Source organism: Motacilla alba, chromosome 3, assembly GCF_015832195.1.
Source record: "Motacilla alba alba isolate MOTALB_02 chromosome 3, Motacilla_alba_V1.0_pri, whole genome shotgun sequence".
In the NCBI taxonomy this organism is placed as follows: Eukaryota; Metazoa; Chordata; class Aves; order Passeriformes; family Motacillidae; genus Motacilla; species Motacilla alba.
The window spans coordinates 60,952,728-60,978,275 of NC_052018.1; the positions used below are offsets into that span (position 1 = coordinate 60,952,728).

The window sequence follows — 25,548 nt, forward strand, 5'->3', positions numbered from 1 at the left end:
TAATTTGATCTAGGAAGAATTACTTACTAATCTAACACACAGAATGTTTTGAATGGGAATAGAGGTATCTGTCAGAGCTTGTTCTGTGCTTAACACATGGTGCTTGTGCTTGGAGAAGAGAAGAAAAAAGATCTTGTCTGTGCAGAGGAACAGGTTAAAATAAAGGTATCTGTTATAGTTTAAATAATAGAGAATTATTCTGGCAATCTAGTCTTGGAAGTTGCATTTCTAAAGCAGTGAAAAGCTTGAAAATGTGGTCACTTTACACTGTAGTTTGCACAAGATCAACAGTGTACTGTCCTTGTAATACATACAGATTGGGGGGTTTTTCAAATATTTTGGAAAAGGGTAACTTCATGAAAACAGCTTGTCACATTTGCATCAGTGTCCTACTCTTAGAAGTGTCCTGTTCCTCTCAGTTATCCTTCAAATGGTGTGTGAGATAGCCGGGAGGACCACTGTACTATGGTGCATTATGGTAAAACTGTATTACTGACATGGAGAGGGAGAGAGAGGAGGACAGTGTGCACCTGGATGTAGTCAAGACCATGCAAGATGCAGGGGAAGCAGATTTCATCAGGCTGGTGTCTTTAGGTCTTCTGTTTTCATGGTTTTTTCCACAGAAGGAACCATTCTGTTGTGTGGTCAGGGTTTTATGTCAAAAGTTATTTTCATTTTCTCAAGTCTTTTTTTTCTTTAACTGAGTTCAGTAACTGCTATTTGGTTATATGCATTTTCTAGAAAATTGTAGATCTTGATTTGAAGACCGGTTTCCTCAGCTTCTGACATAATATCTGGTATTTTTTTCTAGTGGCTTATTGCTAATGGGATTTTAATTTGTATACTAAGCAGTTCTGGCTTCCACTTTTGACTGTTAGGCCTTTCTCCCAGATCAGAGAACTCTCTTCTGCAGGCATTTTCTCCTTGCAAAAATTCTATGGCTAATTGTCTTATTAATTAAGAAATTCTGTCCATTCATTCTGCCTGTGTGGTGCAAGACCCTATTTTCTTGCTCTCAGGAAAAAAAAGCAAGCTTTCTTCTGCAGTGACTTTGATCTTGTGTCTGTGAAGCACGTACATTGCTCCTCTGTGTATCGATTCCACAGAGACAGACAGATTTGACATTTCTGCCCCGGTGTAGAAACACCTGAGAGAGAGAAGGATTGCTTTGGTTCCAGTAATACTGCACCAGGAGGTCAGGCTGAGTCGCTCATCCTCTGCATACTGACATGTCTCTTTGAGCCACTTTCAATAAGAATGCAATCTCCTACTTTGAGGTTATGGCCCTTCTTCCTAGATGTATTACTCTGAATTTTGTTGCAATTACATTTATATTTTTCATCATGAGTTCGCTGAGGCACTTTGACTTGAGTTCAGATGTGCAGCCTGTTCAAAACTTTAATGACCAACTAGGTCAATATACAAAGCTTTTAATCTTAAACAAAACTCACATCAGGCTATGGAGAGTTAAGAAAAATGATAAATTATGTGTCAGTGTAAGGGGAATGGATGCTGGAGTATAGCACTGTAGTGGAAGCTAAAATGTTTGTAGAGAGATTAGTCTGGTAGACTGAGTAAGATATTGCAATATTCCTAAATGCTGATATTTGATGGTATCTATTAGGTTTTACAGTAACACAGTGGGGTTGCAAGTTTATTACAAGAAATCTTTATAAAAGCAATTCTAAATAAACAGGATGTTTTAGGATTTTTTTCTTACTACTAGTGTATTGAAGAAATTGCTTTCTATAAACATTGTCACTCTCACATACACATGGTTGCACAACGACCCCACTCCCCAATTCAGTAAGTCAGAAGATGTTTTAATTCTTAGAACTACTTCAATTTTTCTAACAGTAAGTATAAAAAAAACCCCAAACCAGGTTGTTGTATAGTCTTTCAGTGCCAAACTTTATTAAAAAATATCTGGCTGAGTTGAAATGTGAGTGTGGTGCTTTTTCCTTTTCTATTTTTAGGAGCCCAGTTAAACCACAGTGTTGTGGTTTAACCCTGGTAGGCAGCTCAAGCCACTCAGCAGCTTATTACCCCTTCAAAGGAGTGGGGGAGAGAACCAGAAGGGTAAACATGGGTAAATTCTTGGGTGGAGATAAAGACAGCGTAATAGGTAAAGCAAAAGCTTCACATGCAGGCAAAGCAAAATAAGGAATTCATTCACTCCTTCCCATAGGCAGTCAGGTGTTCAGCCGTCTCCAGGAAAGCAGAGCCCCATCATGCATAACCATTACTTGGGAAGATAAATGACCACTCTAACAACTCTTCTCCTTCTCCCCCATCCTTTTTTGCTTCCAGTCAAACAAGAGACTTTTGGTTTCCTACTCTGGAAACCATAACTTTTAGGTGTTAAGAAAACATTGATTCAAACACCATTCTGCTCCCTGTCTATTTTCCTAAGAAGGTTTTTGTTGTTATTCAGCAAATAATCTCCTGAAAAGTAATTAAAGAGCAATAATTAAAAGCAGTTTCTTTCCCTTCCTTTTCTTCAGCGAGAAGGACTCAGTAACCACAGCAACACTTTGATATTGTACCCTACCCGGGGTTGCCACAGATGTAAAGAGACAGTAGAAAAGGGGAGCAGAAATACTTCCTAAGGAGAAGAGAAGAATTCCACCTGACCCTTGGCAGTTCACTCTCTCCAGCTCATTCCTTATATCAGCAGTGTCCCAGCTATGGCTGCCTTGATAAAATTTGCAGCTGCTCTTTTAAAGAGCTATCTGAGAAGATGCTGGGGACATAGAAGCAATAAGAGGAAGCAGTGAAGCTAATTAAACACAAAATGAGGGGAAAATTTGACTCAAGGTGACTATTCACACACTCAGAAGAAGATAAGCCGATAGGAGAATTTAATGTTGTATTTGCCTGTAACATTTTGCTTTAATGTCTGATAAGCTTTAAAAAATTATTCAAGAAAAGACAATTTAAGGAAGCCTTAGTTGCCAAGGATGGAGGCTTGGCTTGGCTTTTCTATGAGTCTCATGCTGTTTTGACTTGGTAGCTCTTGGAAATAGAGAGCAGAGGGAATGAGTAATCTTTCTTCTCTGTCAATCCACTGTTCCTCTGAGCAGCAATGCAAGGTGCTAATTTCAGTCTGTCATTTGGAACAGCCAGTGAGTAAGTATATCAGCACCTATGCTATTTCTGTTGGTTAGAGCTGCATATATGTATCTATCTATCTATATCTATATCTATCTATCTACATATATATATATCTTAAAGTAAGTTACCTGTAGACTCTGTTGGTATTGGAATAATAGTGAGACTGAAATGAATATAAATTTTGTCAGGTTAAGCCAAGTGAACCTAACAAATAGAGTGAACAAAAAGATCATCATTTTTGATGTAAAATGCATCACATGTTTTTCTCTTATAGTATTTCTTTGATGCTGAGTTTATTCCAGAGGCTGTAGCAGTAGAGAATATTCTCTTTCACACTTCTAGATAGTGCTTCTTATGGCAGTTGACGAAGAGGTTATTATCTTGGGGGCGTTTGGAGCCTTTATAATTTAAGTATGTATGGAAATACAGTCAGTAATGTAAAATTCATTCTGAGTTGTCTCCTCCAGCTGGGTTGGTTTAGGGTTTTTTCTGGTGGTCAAGATTAGTGCTTCTCTAGTTAAGGATGTATTTGCATTTATTTTGTTTGTGTTTCAGGTTCAGAGACTGCTGTTTTAATAGCAATTATCTCTCTTCCCCTATTCCGAACCACAGCTTGAGGTGTTTTTACATTTATCTAACCTAAAATGCTTTAAAAGTTGTGAACAAGTAGCAGCTCTCTTTTAATGATAGCCTTTATCTGAATTATTTAGATTTTGTTACAACTATATTGGCCCAAGCTAGTTCTTTTTGTTGGGAAGTTAAAACTCTCTCTGTACAGTAATTTCATTAGTGGTCCATAAGCAGACTGTATGCACAACTTGCCACAATGTAGTCCAGCTGTTTACAGCCTGTGTAACCTGCAGCCTTGAACATAGGATAGAAATGCTATAAATTTTAGTATCCTGTATATTTTAGTTTGTATGGTTTCTCCTCCCTTCCTTCTAGAGCTCAGTATTTTTTTTTTCCTTTCGCTGCAGAATAGAAAGCTAGTATTAGAAATGTATAAATGAAAATAAATTGGGCTACTGCCTCTCTGTTTCAGGGTGGAAGTGGATCACAGCTTCATTGACGTAAGAGCTGTAGATGTGGCTTCCCTATATTTAAGATACAAAAATAGTTCTTGTACCAAACTGTGTGTTGCATTTGTAGAGGAGTTTGTTCCCTTTTCTTGACACTGATTCTCTAATCACTGCCAAGTCTAGGTCCTGATGAAAATGACTGTAGAGTTCTTCTTAGTTTGGGATAAAATAAGTATCCTGAGAGTTCGCATTTTTGTGAATTACAGATTTTTTCATTGATTCATGTTGACCCTAGAGAATCCACGTTTTGTGTCTTCAGCAGAGCAGCAAGGCCACATGGATAGGTACAGGGAGCATTTAATAGAAACCTCTCATGATTGTATTGCTTTATCCAACAGTAAGAGTGAAATAATTTGGGATAGTTTCTCTTGCAGAAAAAAAGTGAGATAAATGGATTCATATGTATGCAAAATCCTTTCCTTTCCGAAAGCTTTGGGACTTATGTATAGACAGGATGAATAAGTAGATAGTGAAAATACTAGTTTGATGTCCAGGAGCTGGGGCAACTCAAGTTACCTGGTATGCAGACATAAGTTGTTGAACATGTGTAAGGTAGAGCACTAAGGAAGCTATTCCCAAAATTTTACTTCATATCTTTCAGGCTTTTTGCAATGAAGTGCTGGAAAGGCAACTTATCATTAAATTTGCATACCGTAACTCCCACTCCCCCTCCCTGAATTGCTGTGAGCAGCAATAAATGCTAAGATTAAAGAAAATAAATATAGTGCTTCTATTAAAGAGTACAGTATTCTACTTATGTGGAAATTCTGACATGCATGTTATTAAATTCCTGTAACAGTGTTTCTGTTCACTGATGAATCTGTGTGTGTAGTAAAGGAGAAGTATCATCACAGGAAATGTAACTCGCTTGTACTTGACTGGGTCCAGTTTGTCTTGTTATACCAGTATGTTAAATTATCATATAAAATATGCAGGTAGGTTCCCCAAGGGAGTTACAATTACAGTTGTAACTTCTAGTTCCTGTTACAGATAGTGACACTATAAAATCTTCTATTGCTGCATGTGATTTGAAAGCAACTCTTTCCCCTCCACCACCTCAGTCACAATACTGCATTCAGACTGGTAGAAGGAATTTGTGACCAGCTTTCATTTAAGCTAAGTACAAGGCAATGGCTTCACTACAGTACTGAAAACAGTGGCTTGCTTGCTTTGAAATGCATCACATTTACATATCAAAAAATAACCATCAACATATGACAGTGATTTTATCAATTCCAATTATAGAGTTGTGTTGAGCTTTTTTGTGGGTGACCCAGTGGAATGCAAAGGTTTAGGCAGGAAGTTGTTAAACTGGTGTAATACTGTGATCACTCGTCACCTTCGGCTGCACCCAGACCCTCAGGCAAAATATCACTATTGAAAGAGTTTTCCACAATTTACAGTGTTGGTATGCTTTTTTTCCTTGTCTGATTCACAGAATTGCAGAATGGGTCAGGTTGGAAGGGGCCACAGTGGGTCATCTGGTTTGACCTCCCAACTCAAGCAGGGTCATCCTAGAGCACATGGTACAGAACTGTGTCCAGATGGTTGTTGGCTATCTCCAGTAAGGAAAACTCCACAACCTCTCTGAGCAACCTGTTCCAGTGCACAGTCACTCACACAGTAAAGAAATTCTTCCTGATGCTCAGGAGGAACTTCCTTTGCATCAGTTTCTGTCTGTTGCCCCTTGTATTGCCTGGCACCACCAAACAAAGCCTGGACCCATCCTCTTGACACCCTCCCTTCAGATACTCATAGACATTGATGAGGTCCCCTCAGGTGTCTCTTCTCAAGGCTGAACAGGACAAGCTCCCTTCAGCCTTTCCTCATAAGAGAGATGCTCCAGTCTCTTAATCAGCTTTGTAGCCCTCCTCTGGATCTGCTCCAAGGGCTCCATGTCTCTCTTTTCCTGAGGAGGCCAGAACTGGACACAGCTCTCCAGATGAGGCCTCACCAGGACTGAGCAGGATCACCTCCCTCAACCTGCTGGCAGTGCTCTTCATAATGCACCCAGGATGTCATTGCCCTTCTTGGCCACCAGGACCCACTGCTGGCTCATGGACAGCTTGTTTTCCACCAGGACCTCCAGGTCCTTCTCTGCAGAGCTGCTTGCCAGCAGGTCGATCCCCAGCCTGTACTGATGCCTGGGATTGTTAGCATTTCTGCTAACCTGCAAACTTACAGTGCCATGTGGCACACATGTGCTGCTCAGTTCCCTGCACCACAGCAGGGGGCTTACTGCAATATGTAGTTTCCTTCCTGAGTTGGTTTTTTTGTTTTGGGCTTTTTTGTTTGGTTTGTGTTTGGTGGTGTTTTTTGGGTTTTGGTTTTTGGTTTTTGGTTTTTTTTTCTCACTGAGCACTAATTCTAAAGTAGAATCATGGGCATTTTTAATTGAAAGTGATAAACTGAAAATAGGCAGTAACACTCTTAAATTCCTCAAAAAAACCCAAACAACAACCCACAACTAGGGACACCCCCTTCTCTGTTTCCAAACAAAAATAGAGTGCTTTTCCCAAAAAGGAAGGATAAAATCTTGTTTAATCTTTGCAGCCGGATCCTGGGATGTCTAGATGACACAAGTCAACATCAAAGAGGAACAGGGAGTCTTTCTTCTCTTTCTGGCATTGCTGTGATTGCTGCTTAGAAAACTGTCTGAAATTTCTCATCTGTGTTTCAATAAAAAACCATTAAGAATTGAAATCAGCCTCAGAGAAGACAAGGATATAAAGAAGTGACTTGATTGCCATTTACTTGTGCAGGTGTGAGTAACAAAAACAGAAACCTGAGAGAGCTCCATTGAATCAATTATATAGAATTTTTAGTGTCTGAAAGTTGAAACTAAGCAAACTTTAATTAAAAAAAAAAATCATTTCCTTGAAGCAGTCAGGGTGACAATGGATGTGTTTTCCCTCCCCTCATCCTCAGTATTCTTTACTCAAGTCTAAATTATGTATCTTTCTAAAACACTATTCCATACTTCAAAGATGATTTTTTTTTGTGCTGAGTCAGGAGATGATGGATGGAAATCCTGTGCCTGCACTGTGCACAAGCAATGCAGCCCCTAGTACAGTTTGGCTGTGAATAACCTTATAGGTAAGGAAATGGGATTTGAAACAGGAAAAGAACAAAAAACTAACGGCTCTGCTCATGCTACTATCTCAGTTTGTCCACTGGTGGTTTAGATTTATTTCCTGCTGAAAACAGGGAATGTCCAGTGGTTGTGTCTGGGCTTTGTGTTGTTTGTGGGCTGGCAAAGCCCAGCTCTGATGCAGAGTTAAGAAGTGGGCAGTGGGGTTGGTAGTGAAGGTGTTGGATGATGGTTTCCTCAGGAAGGAAGTGAGAAGACAGGAGTGACTGAAAGACAAATGGGTTCCTAGAACAACATTACTACAGCTTCCTTGGCAGCTGCTTCTGGAGGTCATGTTGCTGTCAAGTATTTATCTGCAGGAACATTCTAGTATCTAAGTCCATAAAGTTGGTTGTTTAAAATCTAGCCCATCTCCACTTTTGCTTTTCCTAGAGGATTTCTTTAAGGATGCTTATGTAGTACTATAGAAAAGAAGGCCTGCCTTCAGAAGTGGAAGAAATGCCAGAGACCACAATGCTAACGTAATGATCCACCAAGAAGAAAGATTAGCCATAAAATATGTGGGTATAGCAGCTGCTTCAGTTATGTGCTAATATGCACACTTTTTCTATCTTAAACAGCACAGTGAATGCAGTTCTGTGATTGCTGCAGAGTAGGCTTTTAACCCCTTCATCTTTCTTCATGGAGAAAAACACTTGATTTTTAAGGTGTCTGTCTATATTCTCAGTTGTTTGGGGTTGTTTTAAATGTATCTATCAGAGACTGTTATCCAAAGAAGTTTAGTGTAATGTCTGAGTATGCTTAAGGCTTTGTTTCCATGCAGGTAACTAAGGCAGCTATAAAACTGGAGAGGTATGTTCATTCCTGTAAGCTATTGAGCTGAGTCACCTTGACTTTTCTTGTGTTTTCTGCCATAGCTCTGTGCTGCCTGTCTCTTTTAAACCCCTCTTCAAGAGCATAACATTTCTCATTGCAGCTTTGGCTGTCCTGAACTTCCCTTGATCTGATCAGGCTTACTTTTGCTACTCACTGCTTCAGCATGGCTTCTGTCTCTGAATAGATTTCAAGGTGTATTTCTTACAGTTGGAGGTCATTATTTTTGATGGCACGTTTCACCTAGGTCTTTCTGGGTACTTGAATTATCTGAACATTGTGTTTGTTTTGGCTTTTGTCCTTCAGCAGTAGAATGGGTCTATTTGTCCATCAGGGGCATGCATTAATATGAGGAAAGACTCTGCCAGAAACAAATTAGTTGGTCAGGAGAGCAAATAAAGATTTTTAGCCAGGGCAGAGAGATACCTCAATGCCTTATCTTGGCTTTACTGTCTATAGCTTTGAATTCTCTGGAAAATAGCAAATATGTCACTTCTCCTATTTAATTCATGATTCATTTGGTAAAGATACTGACATTCCACTTCCAAGCTGAGGATTTTTCTGTTGTGGTGGAATTTTTTCTTATTCAACTATTATTAGATCTTTAAAAACATACTAGGCTTCTCTTCCCATCCTCCAGGCCCCACCAGTAATGACCTGTTTCTGTAGTGAGCTTGAATCTGCCCTTAGTGGAATCCTCTTACAACATTCAGCAATGGTTCCCTCTGTTGTCAGATCCCAACATAGCCCTTTTGTCTTCTTTTTACTCCTAGGACCGTAGGAGTGAGTAAGTCCCTAGTAATCTACAAAAGGGTAAATTAGTTGCCTTTTAGGAGTTTATCCTTAAATTTAATCTCAGTGTACTTGTTTGATGTTACCTTAGGGAGCAAGGAGATGCAATGTTTAATTTGAAGACTGATCAATTTCTTAGTTGTGAGATGTGGCATTTCTTTTTGTGTATATTTGAGAAGGCTTGAATACTTGGATATTAGGTGTGCTGTATCAAATTATATTGACTAAATATCAGCTTCTTGCAAGGGCTCTTCACCTTTCTTGTGATGACTAAGGAGAGATCAGAAGATTATTAATTTCAGTTATGGAAAACTGATGCAAACTGATGCAAAATACTTCAGGTTTCATTAGGGTTTATTCAACCAGAGCCAGGCCACACAAATGGCTTCTTGTATGAAGATTGTCAGTGTCTGAAATCCACAGAAGTGCTCGCTGGGGCTGAGATGACCTTTTTAATAACTGCTATGTCTTTAGTTGATCCTCTGTGATGCTCAAAGACCTTAAGGATGGTAGGCCTGATTCCTGAGCCCTTCTCCATGTTTTCTGATTGTTGACTGCCACTTAGGAGTGTCCACAGTATGTGTGCATGTAGGAAAACGTTTCAAGAAAGTTGAAGAGAGTCCTGTAAGTGCTCCTTGAAAGTTGTTATCTATAGATTCCTAAACCATCTCTTACTCTCTTCCCCAGTGTTTCAGAAAGAAATGAGGACTCTTTGGCTGAAAGGAACAGAGGGGAGAATAGTATATTCCACCCCTTTTACAGCCTATAGGTGATATACCTAGGGGTAAGAGCTTACCCCACAGTTTTCTTGGACACTTTAGAAGTAAATTTTTCTGATTTGAAGAGTGCTTCCATCTAGGTACGTGGAGATAAGACATCCAGGAGCAATTTAAGTAATACATTTCCCTTTGCTGTACAGCATCTGTGTATATCAGCATTTGTCTGTGAGTGTGATGATTGCTCTTGACAGTCATTCTTTAGTAGTGTCAATATTATTGCCCTCCTCTTTTTGCAGCAGATTTTAAGGGTTCTTTACCATTTACTCATGTACCAGATTTCATATGAGCTACTACAGAAAAGAGGAAAACTTTACTCAGTCTTTTGGTGATCATGCCACTTGTGGACTTTTATTGCTAGTGATCAGCAAAACATATATTGCAAAAGTATTGGTATATTAATATTAAGCAAACTAGTCTTTTCTAGGTGCTCCAAGTTATGTTAGAATCAAGCATGCTTTTCCATGTGGTTGGGCTCCAGCCCTGTGTGTTTTCATTTAGCCAGGAATGAGCTCTGGCTAATGCCATGTGTGGTAATTTCTCTTTACATAGACTCACACCAGGTGATGATAGGAAGAGAGCAGACTGGTATAAGCTATCTTTGTAATTTGCTCGAAGTAGCACTTGGTATCAGCTATCCAAGACTATTGCTCCCCCAGGGAGTAATGTTCTTGCATCAGATTCATTCTCAAAAAAAAATTTAAAAAAATTCCCAAGTTATCACTATAGAAGCTTTCCACATAATCTCTCTCTCTCTCTCTCTCAATTCCTAGAGACCCACTGACACTTGTGAGTCTTGTGAATGGTGATTTTTCTCCCCAGCTTGGGAGCTTGGTCTTAATTTCCAGATCCTGTAAGGAATTGTGAACCTAAATATATAAAGGTGTTATGTGATAACATAATTTTTGAGTCTTTATGATTTGATACTATCTATGAAATCTGACTGTCAGATGACTTTATTTGAGGAAAAACTGAAAGGAGACTTCTTATTCCTAAGTAGAATATCAGAGTTAAAATGGGAGGAAAGAATATTTAGTGGAGAAAATTGGGATGTGGAGTAGCTGTACGTTTTTTGTGTAAGACACTTATGCAACATTTTTGCAGATAATAATTTAGTTTTTAGTGGGAGTTTTATTAAATTTCCTGTATTGGCAAATGTTCTAAGATACATGTAAATGTTGTAGTCTAATAGTAATTAATTTATATAAGGCACTTCATCTTTTATATGCTTCTTCATGGCAAAAATAATGAACTAGCATCAGTAGGATTTGAGACTTCTTTTTACAAAACTCAGTTTCTCCCTCTGCTGAACAAGACAAGCCTTCTCAGCTTTGTTTGCTTTCCTTCCTCTTCTCTTTCTTCCTCCTACACTTTGGGTGTGTGGGTTTCGATATGTGTGCAGTTTTTTCTTTCTGCCAGCAAGTCTCTGCTCTAAGTGTCTGGAGTAGACTACACTTAACTAGTCAATGCTTTTTCAAAGTGCACTGTTAAAATCAAGGAGCTGAGCAGGATGCTAAGCTATTAAGCCAAGATGAACTTGCCAAATGCAGCAGTTAGCATGTCTGCTCTGCACTCCTTCACTGAGGTTTCCACCTCCACAACAGCATTAGCAGAAGGGGATGTGTGAGTGCCTTCACCATAAGCTTATGCTGAGAGAGTAGGTCTGCAGGGAGATACCAGACTGTTCCCTGGCAGATGTCTGTTTTCTTCCCTCATCTTGACTGTGAATGAGTTAAGCTCTGACAGGGAAGCTCATCAGGTTAGCTTTTAACTCCCTGACTGCCACACCAGTAGTGATGGTGTGGATGGGCAATTCATTATTTGTTTTTAGTAAAGCCACTAATCTGAGTTTGATAAAATAAGTATTTACAAAAACCTAACCTTCTTGACTTCTGAGTTCTGGTTTTAAATGTGCTAATTAGCCCATGGCTTTAGGTAATTAATAGTTCACAAGTACCATACTTATTAAGGTGTCAGTGTAAAATAATTACCATGGGTGAGAATGCTTCCTAATGCTGTTGTAACAAATAATTTAGTTACCCTGAGGAAAAGCACTCTTATTAGTATGTATTGGTGTCACATTGCTGGAAAGCTGATCAGCTCTTCCCAGTGCTTGCTGCATGCAAGAGTTGTGTAGCTGGAAATGCAAGATTTGGCAGCTGCTTTTAAATCAAAGTGAAGTGCTGAATGCAAACTCAGCCTACCAGCAGGAGATTAAAGACTTCAAGAAGAAAGTACGTGGTTGTTGGTTATTTCTTCAGCAATTCTTCTTTACTTTTGTCTTCATACAATGTAGGCAAGCATTGCCAATGATCCTTGGTCCAGCTGGAATGTTGGGAAGTCTGGGAACTGGGATAATGGAAATGCTGTTGACAGCTGGGCAACGAAACCTGAAAGTGCACCTGGCCAGAGAAACAGTGCTTCAAATAACTGGGAGGCAGCAGCAGCATTTGGTCATCCACAGGCATATCAAGGACCAGGTGTGCTTTTTTTTGCTTCTTTTTTTTTTTCCTTAATAAATTAGAGTAGGTGGACAGTAGAGGTAAGAATTATTTAATCTTTCAGTACTATAGACAATGGTTTATTTAAAAAACAAAACCAAACCAGTTTCCTAATAGCACATTGTCATGTGGATAAGCTGGACACTAAAATAGTAGGCATTTTAAAAAGTAAATAATTTTTAAAAAGATTGGTTCCACAGTAACAAACACCTCAAACTTTTATGGAAATCTGACAAATGAAAGTCTTGTGCATACATGATCTATTCTCAAGCATGTTGTTCAGCTTGCATAATGAACTTTTAAACTCCCTTGAATTTGTGCTGTCAGGCCTTTGAAGGAATAGTCTCTTAAATCCTTAATTTTAAGAAGTGACTAACTTTTGAGAAAGCTTCTCTACCTTTTGTAGTAACAGCCTGAATTAAGGGGAGAGCCCATAACTGGGGAATGCTAACTTGGAGTCTATGAATATGGGACACAGTTGAGTTCATCTTAACACACCATCATCTTTTCTTTATTTTTTTTTTTCTTTTTTATTTCCCCTCTCCCTCAGTGGATTTTTAGTGCACTGCTTTGCGGATTGTATTTGATAGAGATAGTGTTAATTGAGGAGGAATAGTAAAATAGAAGGCTGAAAGAGATTTTAATATATTTACCTGTTTGATTATTTCTATGTGAGTGCTAAAGTACCTGCTTCTGCTTTTGAAGAGAAATTATGTAACTTTCTCCTTTCCCTGTCCCCTGATCCCTCCTGTACTTCAGCAGCTGCTGATGACGATGACTGGGATGATGACTGGGATGACCCAAAATCAACTTCACCATCTTACCTTGGTTACAAGGAGACTGAGGCATCAGAGGCTGGGGGGGTCCAGCGTGGAAATTCTCGTGCAGCTGCTATGAAGTTACCACTTAACAAGTAATGGAAAATGCAGGGGAAATGTGTATATATTGAAGAGAATTGGAATTTGTCAAGATGTGTAAATTCGACATCCTTGAAATAAGCAATGTAAATATTACAGTTTTGGCGCAGAAGAGAAGGTGGATTTGTAGTACAGCATATTCCTTAAGCAAGCAGAGGACACAGATCCCTGAAATCTTGAAAGTACATGACAAAGCTGTGTAATTTTTGAAGGTGTCATACAGGCAGATGACACTTTCACAATGCCTGAGCTTCAAGTCTTTGAAATTTAACTGTGTTCGACAGTTTGTTCTTAATGAAAGTCGAAGGTGGTGGATGACTTGTCCATACAGTAGAAACTGATCAGAGATGCTGCCCCAGAGTTCTTGAGCAATCTGAATTTCTAGTGGGGAAAAGTTCTATCTTCTATCTAAAAGTGTATCTTCCAAGTCGATTCTTGAGCCGCAGAAAGTTTGATTTTATAGATAAAAATCTTACAGTAGCATCAAGCTTTGTCAGGGTTACACTAGCATTGTCTCATGTTGCAGCTTAATGTTTGCTTGTCTGCTGTTACTCTGAGATCTAGTGTGTGGTAATCTCTGAGTGGATGAAAGCAGAGTGGAAAAGAATTGTAGAATAATGGTTCCTTATGTATCTAAAAATCAACTGTCTCTACATGACTAGTTAATTTTGTTCATCAGTGGGTTTTTATGTCCAGTGTTGCATGAGTACCTGTACAGCATTGTTTACTTGTTGTAAACTCAAAAAAGTACCTTTTTTAAGAGATTATTTTTGTCTGTGGAATAAGTCCTGCTTTACTGCTCGTGTTTCTGCAAGCAGGTTGGCAATACTGCAAGGGCTAATTATGTTCCTAATTAGAAAGAGGACCACTGTTTGCTTTTTATAAGGCATTTTATAAGACTTTTAGAATATTATAGTGATTGTTTGGCTTTCTTTTAATTGGTGGATAAATTATTTAAGATAACTCATGTTTAGAAGCACTTGATAGATCTTCTGTTTATCATTCTTTCAGATGATTGAATTCTTGTAATTTGAAATCTCAGGTGCATGAGCATCTTTGTGTGTGTGGTGTTTCCAGAGAGGGTGGGGCTGCAGGGGAGTGATAGATGATACTTTGTGTCCTCCTGCTATGTTTAGTATGATGGTCAGCAGAGCAGGAATGGCCACTTTGCTCTGCAAGAAGGGGCCTATTACACACACAGACACACAAGACACACACAAAAAAACTGGATGTCAGTAGCCAAGATTCTTCTGCTTTTTTTCCATGCAAAACGTTGATTGTTACAGTAATTCACATAAACTTTTTTCTATATTTGAGAAATATTTGGGGTTTTTTTCCTGTAATGGCAGGTAGTTCTGCATATATCAAAGGAATGAGAATTAACTTATCACTTCATTTTATTGTTAGGTTTCCTGGATTTGCAAAACCTGGAATGGAACAGTATCTATTGGCAAAGCAGCTAGCAAAACCCAAAGAAAAAATTCCCATAATTGTAAGTTGGGGTTGTGTATAATTTTTCTGTGTGGGTGGTATGGGTTTTTTTGGTTTTCTTTTTTTAGTTGGTTGGGTTTTGTTGGTTGGTTGGTGGGTTGGGTTTTATAATCCTCCTCACCTTTCCCTGTTTTCTCTACTGAACTTTTATCCTCAAGGTTGCTGTATACATTTGGGTCAGAAGAAACTGATACTGAACACATAATTGGAAATAGAACTGCCATAATAAATATCATAAGTGTGATGATGATGATTCTTTTCAGTACTTTTTCCTCATGCTGTATCTGCATTACTTGTGATGAACTTATGCCTTTTTGGGATTGGGATGCAGAGCAAATGCATTACACTGTCTATTCATTATCTAGATAGTTACATGTAAGAGCTACATTTGTAGAAGTTTGCAATATTCAGCCCTGATGGTCAGGTCACTTTCTGATCTGAAAACCAAACTCTTCTGTCTATATGCTGTTCTAGTGAAATGTGGTTGAGGTAACTCTAGAATTCACCATTCCTTTGTTGTTTGGGAAAAATTGTAAAATACACAAGATAAAGTCAACTGTGGACTTTTGTCCCTGATTGCAAGAAGCCTCTCTGTTTCCAGACTCTCAGCCTCTCACTGAAATCAGTGGAAGCTCTCAAGTGAACAGAGAAGATATTTGTCTCCTTGTTTGCAGCTGGTGCAATGTGGTGTATTTAAAGATAATATTTGCAATTCCTTACAGATTGGTGATTATGGCCCAATGTGGGTATATCCTACCTCTACATTTGACTGTGTGGTGGCAGATCCCAAGAAAGGTTCTAAAATGTATGGTCTCAAGAGCTACATTGAGTATCAGCTGACCTGCACTGTAAGTGTATCTGAAACAGGATCTTTGGAAGATATGTGTTATTTGTACATATAAATAGAAATCGTGTGACTTGGTAAGGGCATTGTAAGAGTAAGTGGTAGTTGTCATATTTTTTTACCCCAAGGATTTGCTTTTTTCTAGAATTTCAAGTTCTTCTGTATTAAGGCTCTAATTCATAAATTTTATTTACATTCCATGTGGTTGCCATTCTGGTCATGCTTGTTTCATGTGACTGTGTGTAGATGCCTGTCCAAGTTCAGAGTTGTGTTTCTCTTACAGAACACTAATCGATCTGTCAACCACAGATACAAGCACTTTGACTGGTTGTATGAGCGGCTCCTGGTTAAATTTGGATTAGCCATTCCAATCCCTTCTCTTCCAGACAAGCAAGTAACAGGTAATTATTCCCAGTTCTGAATTCATGGAATGGGAAAAAAGGAAATCAGATAAGGTTCAGTTATTTCTGACTGTTTGTTTATCCCATTATTTTTAAAGAAGGTGTCAAAGAAACCCCAACCTTTCTTCTCTCAAAACTTACTATGAGTTGTTATGACATATTGATAAAAACAGATCAACTAGGAGAATCACTTCAAAACTCAGGTTCAATTATCTAGTCCAGTGATTTAAAAAAAGGTAATTAAAAGCAAAAAAAATCCCCCTGGTTACTACATGAGATAATAATTACTGTTGGAGAGAAGAGATAGCTACTTACATTCCATATTTGCTGATTGGCTGGGCAAATGTTTTTGCATGGGTTTTTTTGAGGGTTGGGGAGGGGCGTGCATTGTGTTTGGTTTTGTTTGGGTTTTTGTCTTTTGCATTTGATTGTACATATATTATGTTGTAGCAGCTTTGACACAAAGTTCCCAGAGGAAGGGGAGCATCCCCTGACTGGTTGGGATGGGAATTTTTTTGCTTCCAAGTGAAATGTTGCAGCTGTTTCTCCTCTTGCTTGATTTCACACTTGATTTAGAAAGCATCTTTCATTCATATAGTGTTCTGCACTGGTTTGATGTCCGTTCAGCTTGACCAAACTGTCTGAAACTTGTGGAAATATTTTGTTCTGACTTCAAGAAAAGTGGGATTGGGTCCTTTAAATGCACTTAAGTTTAGTCATTGCAACAGAATATGACAATGCCTATGCATTTTCAGTAGTCTCTGGCTTCCTCTCTACATGTGTGTGCTAAAGTGCATGTGAAGGAAAGAATGGACACCTGTATAGGAGAACAATGCATTACTTTAGCCCATTTCCACTTGTATATTTTCTGGTAAGATTATACAGCATTTAATATAAACAGCCAAAACCAAACATATAAGCATCGGCATGTTGCCAACCACGTGGCCGTGGGCATCACTCAGAATGCAGCAGCTCTGCTGTGTTTGAAGAAAGCTGAGCATTGATGAAGGTGCTGGGATAAATGCCGAGGAAACTGAAAAGTGAGGAAGTGACTTCTTCCCCTTAGCCTCGTGTTTAGAATTGACCAGCATTTCTATTAAACGTGTGCATGTCTGTTAACAGGAAACCAGAAGACATGATGGGGTCCCTAGATTTCATTGTGACTATATCTTAAAAGACCCAAGGGTCTGGGATTGACACCTTGGCAAAATCCATTGCCTGTGAATATCTGTCTTCTGGAATCTGTGGGAGAGAATATCTTGCCCCATGCAAAAAAATAATATTTAAAAAAAGAGGCATGTCTCTTTTTCTGAAACATGAACAAACTGAAAAAGGGTGCTTACCTTTCACTGTGTTCAGGAGGCTTTTTTCTGAAGACTGTCTACAAATGCATTTATGTCAATTTGTCTTGACAGAACAAGACTCCCGACTGACTTTGTCAGTATCCTGGTTTTAATAATCTACTGGTGATGATATGCTTAATGATCAGCATGTAACTTCCAGCTGCTGCTGTTCTGGTGTTCTGCACTCTTTGCAGGAGTGCTGTGGAGTTTCTGCATAGATTAAAAATAAAGCAAATGATTACTGAAGGGTATAAAATGTATCTTCCATAGTGCTAGTTTGTTTTTTGGTTTTATTTTTGCTAATTTACAGGAAAAATACCCATACACAAAGTTCATTTTTCATCAGTTCTGCTATTTACCTGCTAGTCTTGCTAGTTTCCATATTTGCAAAAAAACTAAAAACCAAAAAAAACCAAAACCCAAACCACAAAAACCTCAGCTTTGTAGATCTGCTGCCATAGTAACTATGCAGTAGAATGATATAGAAACATGTGTTTATAATATAAAGTACATGCGTTCAAGGCTTGTCATCTGCACTGCTGTGGAAATCAGAAGAGTTGGGTGCTGGAGGAATCTCTCTTTCCTTACAAATCCCATTCACTGAATGCTTTAGAAGTCTGATGTCATGCTTTTTTTTAAATTAGAAAGGATTGTCTCAAGAAGACAGTTTCTACTTAAACTAAAAGGTTCTTATGAATATGCAGTGGTGATGCATTACTGGTTTGAGAAAAAATGGTTACTTATTTAGTTTGTATTAAAAATATCTTAATTACCAAAAAAATCAGTTACAGTCTTACATGTATTCGTATATTCTAACCAGTTTATGCATATGATTTACTGGTATTTTTTTGATTTTTTTCCACAGTGTACTTATAAGGAAGTGTGTTTAAAGGAGGCACTGCTTTTTAAATCTATGATTTGTGTTTGGGTGATTTCAAATATTTTTGAGCAATCCAATTTTAATGTTTTTTGAGCTGTTTAATTTCAGTGTTTTGTTAGCTTGTACATGGCAACTTGGATTGTAGTTCTTTTTTCTTCAATGGTTTTGAACCTCATATTGACCAAGACTTTACTAAAATGTACCTGAAAAATGCCTTCATTCCAAGCCTGTGCTTGGCTTTTCTCTTGGGTCATCTGAATACCTAATTTTTTTGTCCAAAAGTTTATTTGTTTTTTTTTTCAAAAAAAATGTATTTGAATTGTGGGTGGGTATCAGGTTTTTTGTGGCTATCTTAAAAAGGATCAGAACTCTTGATCAGTAATCAATATTTAAAATCAATCAATTTAAGGTTCTTTTGGTTTGTTAGCATAATGGGCCATTTTTTTTATGAGCTGGACGCAATGATTCTTGTGAGTCCATTCCAACTCAGGATTCTGTGATTCTTGTAAGTTCTGAGTCATTAAATTGTTAATAACTCACCAGATGAATTACAGGTTATTTCAATTTAATTTAAAAAAAAAAAAGGAATTTGAAGGTGCTAGCCTGTAAATGTAACAATTATTGTTCAATGTCTAACAGGGCGCTTTGAAGAAGAATTTATCAAAATGCGCATGGAGAGGCTGCAGGCTTGGATGACGAGAATGTGTCGCCATCCTGTTGTCTCAGAAAGTGAAGTTTTCCAGCAATTTCTCAATTTCCGAGATGAGAAGGTAGGAAAAGAAATAAAGTTCTCACACAGGCTGAGATTGAGGAATTGCTGTCCCCCCATACTTCCCTTCAAACCAAGAGTTCAGCTCTGTAGCCGCCCCACTGTGGGCAGTAGTGATGGGCTGGAAATTGCTGGGATTCCTAACTCAGCTGATTGATCAAAACAAGGCATAAAATTGCTCTGGTGAAATGCTACACACCATTCCCATACAGCTGTGCTCTTCAAAGTAACTTTGCTGCCAGTCTTTCAAGGGACAGTTTGTATCCTCCAGCAGAATAGGAAGATATATGAAACTCTTTTGGCTGTTGCCCTGCTGTGTCTCTGCTGGATTTAGTAATCACTGTGATCCTTTGAGTGGTGCTGCTCTGCTATCAAAAGCTACTTTATAACAGATCTAGGTTGTGCCTATATTGTATTTAAAAACAGCCCCCTGCCCCATCCCTATCCCTCAAAAGCACAGTTTTCCACTGAAATGGGTTGTAATAGCACTATGTTGCAGCCTTACCTGGTATAACCAGCCATTTTTTATTCACACACACTTTATTATGCTTTTTTTAAGAGAGATTTTAATATTTTCAGTAAATGATAAATAAAGTAAGTAAACCTTCAGTAGATAATGGTTTCTTCATGATTGAGTTCCAGCGCTGTTACTAATTAGGAAATAAACAGAAACACTCTGCTGCTTTCTCCTCAAAATAATCATACCTCTAAATACACATAGAATTTGCTGAAAAAGTAAATTATCTAGTCTGATCTTAAAAATTTCCAAGGTTCAAGTCTCTTGTGACTAAGGTCACAGCTGACCACTTTTGAGTCAGAGGTTGAATTAGCAACATACTTCTAACCAGAATTATTCTGTGGTCCTGTAAGTAGAGGCTTAATAACATAATAAGTACTAGTCCTGGTGAAAGGCTAGTTGGATGGTTAGTGGGGAGTTGTATAATTCTGCTGACTAGTCAGCACTTCTTGGTTTCTTATTTATAGATGTATAAACAGAACAGATGTTGCAATCCATAGGGAATTTTTAACCACTGAGAACTTAGTATGATAATTGCATAATAGTTTCATGATCTTCTTGAGCAGCTTCTGATATGAGACTTATCCTATGTGTGGAGACAGCTGAATATCATTGTTCTTACACTGTATCTCAGTAATACACAAGAAGGGTCTGTTGACCCCAGAATTTGGATAACAAAGTGCAGAAAGGAGGAAGGGGAGAACTTTGGGAAACTGTAAAATGCCTTGGCTCCTCTGAAGATTTCACTTCTTAATGAAAAGTTTTAATTCAGGGGTGGTCTGTTGATTAACAGTTCTCCTAAACATTTAATTCACTCCTTAAGCACATGCCTTTAAAGAAAGATAAGTGATGGTCAAATGTTGTGTCTCTCTTTTTTTTTTTTTTTTTTTCTTTTTTTTTTTTCTTTTTTTTTTTTTTTTTTTTTCTTTTTAAGGAGTGGAAAACTGGAAAGAGGAAGGCAGAAAAAGATGAAACTGTAGGAGTCATGATCTTTTCTACAATGGAACCAGAAGCTCCTGACTTGGACATGGTAGAAATGTAAGGTGATTTTTTTTTTTTGTATGGGCATTATGCAGCTGGTATACAACAGATGCTGAGATGATCCAAAACTCAGATACTAAGTGTGCACATATATTCATGGATTTGAGGAGGCATTCATCAAGGCAGGGCTGAAAATTTGTTTAAATAATGAGATTTTCATATCAACCCCTCCAATACTTTGTGGAACTCTATGTGATGTCTTTTTGACTTCAGTGGCTGAATGCTAATCCTAAAACAATTTATGTAAAATTAGTTGATGGGATAGAGTTCTGTCAGATCCTATGGAGTTATGTTTAATACTGCTATGGAAGTGTGGTTTGATCTTTAATCTTTCAACAGTTCCAAAACATGCTAAACTTACCAAGTAGCTTAGGATAATTGTAGATGGACCAATAAGCAGAAAAATGTTTCTGTAAAATAGTTGTATGTAATGTACACACAGTCTGATTTGAACACCTGTAATCCATGGAAGGCTATTAAAAATGAAAAGTGATTTAAATTATCAAATTTCATTCTGGAAGTGCAAATGGATATATTTCTTTTATATATGTGTATATTACCTATACATGCGCTTTTTACTGTATATTCTGTAAGTGATAAACCTTTGGGTGAACTGGGTTTACTATGCAGCCTTTGTTTCACTCCTTTAGGCTTAATAATTTTTCTTAGAAGATGTAGCATGTATATATATGTAGCATATAAAAGTATGTATGGCATACTTTTCTTACTGTTCTGGAACACAGAAACCTGGATAGTGTTTTGTGTGTGTGTGTGGATAAACTGGATAGAAGTGTTTTTGATAGCAAAGCAGTAGTGTATCTCCACCCAATACAGGCTTTATGCAAGTGATGCAGTGCATATTGAGTGGACACAATGGCCGTGTGGTAGCAGTTCTGTACCAGCAGAAAAACATGCACTTTATATAAGGTCAACCATGGGAATTTCAACCTTGACTACTTCGCTTTAGTGATGTGGTTTCTGTATATCCCAGTGGTGTAAAAGCTGAAGGGGTGAAAGAGAGTGGGGATTTTGTACCCAGAGTGCAGGAGAGGGAGTGTGCTACTTACACATCCCTGGTGGAGAGTGCCCAGCATGTGGTCTGTTTGTGCCCAAGCAGGGATGGCACACCAGCCCCAGGAGAATGCTCACCAGGGCTATGGGTTCCCGGGCTGGGGCTGGCAGCCTGGAGCAGTGCTTGGGACCTATTTCCAAGCAGTTGCAGGGGTGGCTGTAACATCTCAGATGTCCACAGGTTCTAGTGCGTGGGAATGCTGTTAAAAGTGTGTGTGAGTCTTGTAAGCCATTACTCCACTTACAAAGTGGTAAACCAGCTTGTTCAATAACTGTTAGGTTCTTCAGTGTGAAGATGTTCTTTACTGAACAATTTTGCTGCTATTTTGAGAGTCCTGCACAAGTTCATGAGCATTTTCAATGATCTTGAGACCACGAGTTTAGAAAATTAAAGGATGTTTTGCCCCTGAGGTAAGGGGAGTAAAGCAAGAGCCTCTTAGAAAGCCCAAGTGCTGGTTTTGTGCAAATAACTATGTGTGTATGGTTTCCAGCTGAGGAAGGAAGTGTTGGTGGGGAAGTGGGAACCTCTGGGTTCTTGGACCACAGCTGGAGCTGCTGCCCTGGCTCTGGGGAGTCACTCAGTGTCCCCTGGCTGTTACAGCTGTCATGCAGGCTTTAGCTGAGAGCTGAGAGCATTTGTAAGATCAGATGCAGTTTAAATAAATCTCATTGGAAATTATAAAATACACATTTAGTTTTCTTTTGTAGAGTTCACAAATCGCTGCTGTGTATGCAGTGCTGTGATAATGGGAAACTCTGATAGCTGCATGCAAACATGCTTAAAGAGGAGTACAAAGGCACATACTAATTCAGAATTCTGGTTTTTTGCTCCCTATAATGCAACTCAGCACAATGATATTGACAATATAATATGAAAGTATGCCTATATATTTCCCTAGGAGAGTTGCTATATTACTTTTTATTCACCTATGTTAGACTTCTATCAAAATATCTGACGCAGTTATTTTCTTTTTATTCTTTCATTGCTGTATGAATTTCACTACTTCTATTACACTGAAATGTGAGCGCTAGTCCAGTGCCACGTGTCTACGAGTCTAACAGAGGAGGAAAAATGGAACAAATAATGTCCATATCTAAAAAGGGGAATTCTGATTTTAGTGAAATGGCAGAAATTTCAAGGAATGGATACTTTTTAAGACAGAGTTGACATTGCTTAGCATTTCAGTATTGCATTTAGAGTTAACATTATGGATCTATTTTTTGTTTTTGCTTCTTCAAAATGCCACAGAGAACAGAAATGTGATGCAGTGGGTAGGTTCACCAAAGCAATGGATGATGGAGTTAAAGAGCTGCTGACAGTGGGACAAGAGCACTGGAAGAGGTGTACAGGGCGTAAGTGTCCTTCATAGCTCAGCACTAACTTCTGTGGTGCTTTTCTCTCTTCTTTTTTTAAATCTGTATAATTCAAGACACATCTTTAAAGAAACTCCTAAATTATCATGGGATTTGTACAGCATTCTGGCTGTTTTCAGTCTAAGAGTATAAATTGTGCAAGTTTTTTGTTAGTATGTTTGATGTGGGGCTTTTTGTTGGGTTGTGTGGGGTTTTTTTCTTTATCACAGAAATATCTGTTCCCTGCCCATAGGTTTAAAAATACTTATAGGTAAATAATTCTAGTAATTCAGCTAAAGCCCTTGTTGGACCTGTTCTCGTATATTGGTCATTTATTTGAATTTTAGTCACATGGGCAAAATAGACCTGTTTGTTTGATGAAATCATATTTTCAAATAATTGCATCTTATTAACCCCTTATTTAGGATCCTTGCATGCTAGGAAGAGTGATTTAAAGATAAAATGAGTTTAAGAGAAAAAGAAAAGAAAAACCAACTTGATTCTAACTTAATCTTTAGCCCAATTCTTTTTTTTCCTATCTTGTCTCTTCCTTCCCACAGATATTTAGGGTTGCAGAACTTCACACCAAGTCCCTATGACTCTGCCTGGGCTCTAATTTCCTAGTCCACAGCAGTGTTCAGTGTTTGTGGCCACCACAAGGCAGCTATTGAAAGGAAGCAGGTACTACAGCTGAGGATCATAATAAGAACTACTTCAGGGCAGGCTGTAGTGTCTGGCAACCAAAGACCTATCACATAAATCTCCTTGAATCACCTTAGTTTTTTATACTCTCTTTTAAACTCCCACAAAAAACCCCAAAACATTGTCCCCAGAACTTGAAGTGTATCTCCTGAGTTATGTTTTTGCCTCTTACTAATCAAACACTACAGCTAAATATTTGGGGCTGACCAGAGAGAATGGGAAGTGAAGAAGCTCCATCTCTCATGGAAGTGATTACGTTAGACTTTATTATCTATAGGATGTTAACTTTAAATTATTTGCATTTCTCAACTTTGAATGAAAGGGTTTCCTTCTGCACACCACTGACCCTCCTGCTGGACAAAAAGAGTCTAACACATGACAGAGCTCTAACATGGAACAGCTCTTGCTTCACTAGCAGATTATACTGAGGGGAAAGTGGAGAACAGGGGAAGGAATAAGATTCCTCAGATGAGACTAGAAAAACAGCATTGCTTTCCAGTTACAGAAGCAATGATCAAACCAAGGGCTGACTGTGACTTGTGCTTACACTAGAAATTCAGTATTTTTTTTAACTGCCAAAGTCTTCCTAAACTTACAACACTAGTGCTTTAGATACTGAATGACCCTTCTCATACTTACAGCTATTAATTAGTTAGCATACATGCAGCAATACAGCTGTGATTGTGTTTTTTAAAATCTTAAAACTTAATTTATTGTTATTTTAACTTTTCATTTTCCAGACATTTATACTGAATTAAAAAAAAAAAAAAAAAAGAGAGACTGGTAAACTGGAGCATGCAAAATTTTAGTAATCTCTTAGGTTTTAAGTTCCCTGTCAGCTCTAGACTTGACTCTTAATTGGAAGTATTTTTAGCACTTCCTAAGCAATAGTTACATGCCTTCCATTCAGTGAATGGAAACTTCTTAAATACATGTGAAAAGAAACCAAAGATTCTTCACCAAAGTTTCCACTGGAGATTCAGTATCAGTGTAATGACTGATAACAGAACTCTAGTACTCTAAATTGTACTCATAGTGTAAGACAGACCAGTTATCATAAATAGTCTGACTTCTGGAGAAGAGCTTGATCAAAGATAATCAATAAAATTAGGCAACTAGTGTGGGAGGTTGATTTGGGGGTTTTGTGGTGGATTTTTATACCACACAAAGGTGTTCTTCTGTAAAAATCAGATACTGTGGGATGCTAGAACAGCTATAAAACATTCTATATTGCCTGAGCAGTGTGCCCTCTGAGTACAAATATTTGATAACAAGCCCCGTATCTACTTGGGTTTTTTTCTGCTAGCATAGGTAGCATATAAAAAATTGCTTTTGCTTTTCAGATTGCTTTTTAGGCCTCTGGAGTGGTGCTGTTCAAAGTGTGAATAATGAATGCACTCATAAATCACAGCTGATTGATGTAATTGTGATGGAGTAATTTATGCATGCATGTTCATTAAATAGATTATAAAAAACAAATTTATTATTCAGATACTTTCATAATTTTTATATCTAGATAATCTTGGTTTCTAGTGCCTTTAAATATAAAATTCATTATTTGAGGAGAGTTTAGGTATTATGGGTCTGTATAACAATCTCCTCTCTTAAAATATTAATGAGACCTATTCTGGATATCACACTGCAGCACTTCCCCCTCTTCCTTCCCCCATGAGGGGGAGGGGAAAAAAACTCACTGTATGCATAGGAGGACTGAGCTAGAAATGCAATGAGATTTCATTTTTGTTTATTAGCATTCACACACTGTTTCCCCAACTGCTTGTACCTTTCAAGAATCCAGATTGCAATTGCTTTATCCAGTTTTGGAACATGTGTAGCAGGGGAAGGGTTAAAGAATAGGATTGTAAATGTGTCACTAGAGAAAATGTAAAACCTAGTTGTTTTTGACATCTGCTATATCAAGTTTTGGAAATGCTGCAGATTTAGTCTCACTTACTCATGTTGGTTTTTTGCTTTTGTTTCCCCTCTTTTCCTC

At 38.1% G+C, this 25,548-nt stretch overlaps 2 protein-coding genes across 6 annotated transcripts in view; one reads left to right on the forward strand and one right to left on the reverse strand.

Moving 5' to 3' along the window:
* The window catches only part of SNX9 (sorting nexin 9), a 61,854-nt gene that overhangs the window by 23,682 nt on the left and 12,624 nt on the right, over positions 1-25,548 (forward strand). The window contains exons 5-12 of one of the 2 annotated variants that reach the window (XM_038133214.1): positions 12,022-12,205; positions 12,986-13,139; positions 14,551-14,635; positions 15,357-15,482; positions 15,762-15,879; positions 18,742-18,872; positions 20,323-20,426; positions 22,750-22,853. In XM_038133214.1, the coding sequence (XP_037989142.1) occupies positions 12,022-12,205; positions 12,986-13,139; positions 14,551-14,635; positions 15,357-15,482; positions 15,762-15,879; positions 18,742-18,872; positions 20,323-20,426; positions 22,750-22,853 (1,006 nt within the window). The remainder of the gene's footprint in view (positions 1-12,021; positions 12,206-12,985; positions 13,140-14,550; positions 14,636-15,356; positions 15,483-15,761; positions 15,880-18,741; positions 18,873-20,322; positions 20,427-22,749; positions 22,854-25,548) is intronic. The other variant, XM_038133215.1, reaches the window with a different exon arrangement.
* The window catches only part of LOC119699554 (translation initiation factor IF-2-like), a 75,497-nt gene that overhangs the window by 22,907 nt on the left and 27,042 nt on the right, over positions 1-25,548 (reverse strand). For 3 of the 4 annotated variants that reach the window (XR_005256464.1, XR_005256465.1, XR_005256463.1), the window contains exon 2: positions 17,223-17,432. The gene's annotated coding sequence lies outside the window, so the exon portion shown is untranslated. Of the gene's footprint in view, positions 1-15,887; positions 17,433-25,548 lie in introns of those variants that run through there. The other variant, XM_038133216.1, reaches the window with a different exon arrangement.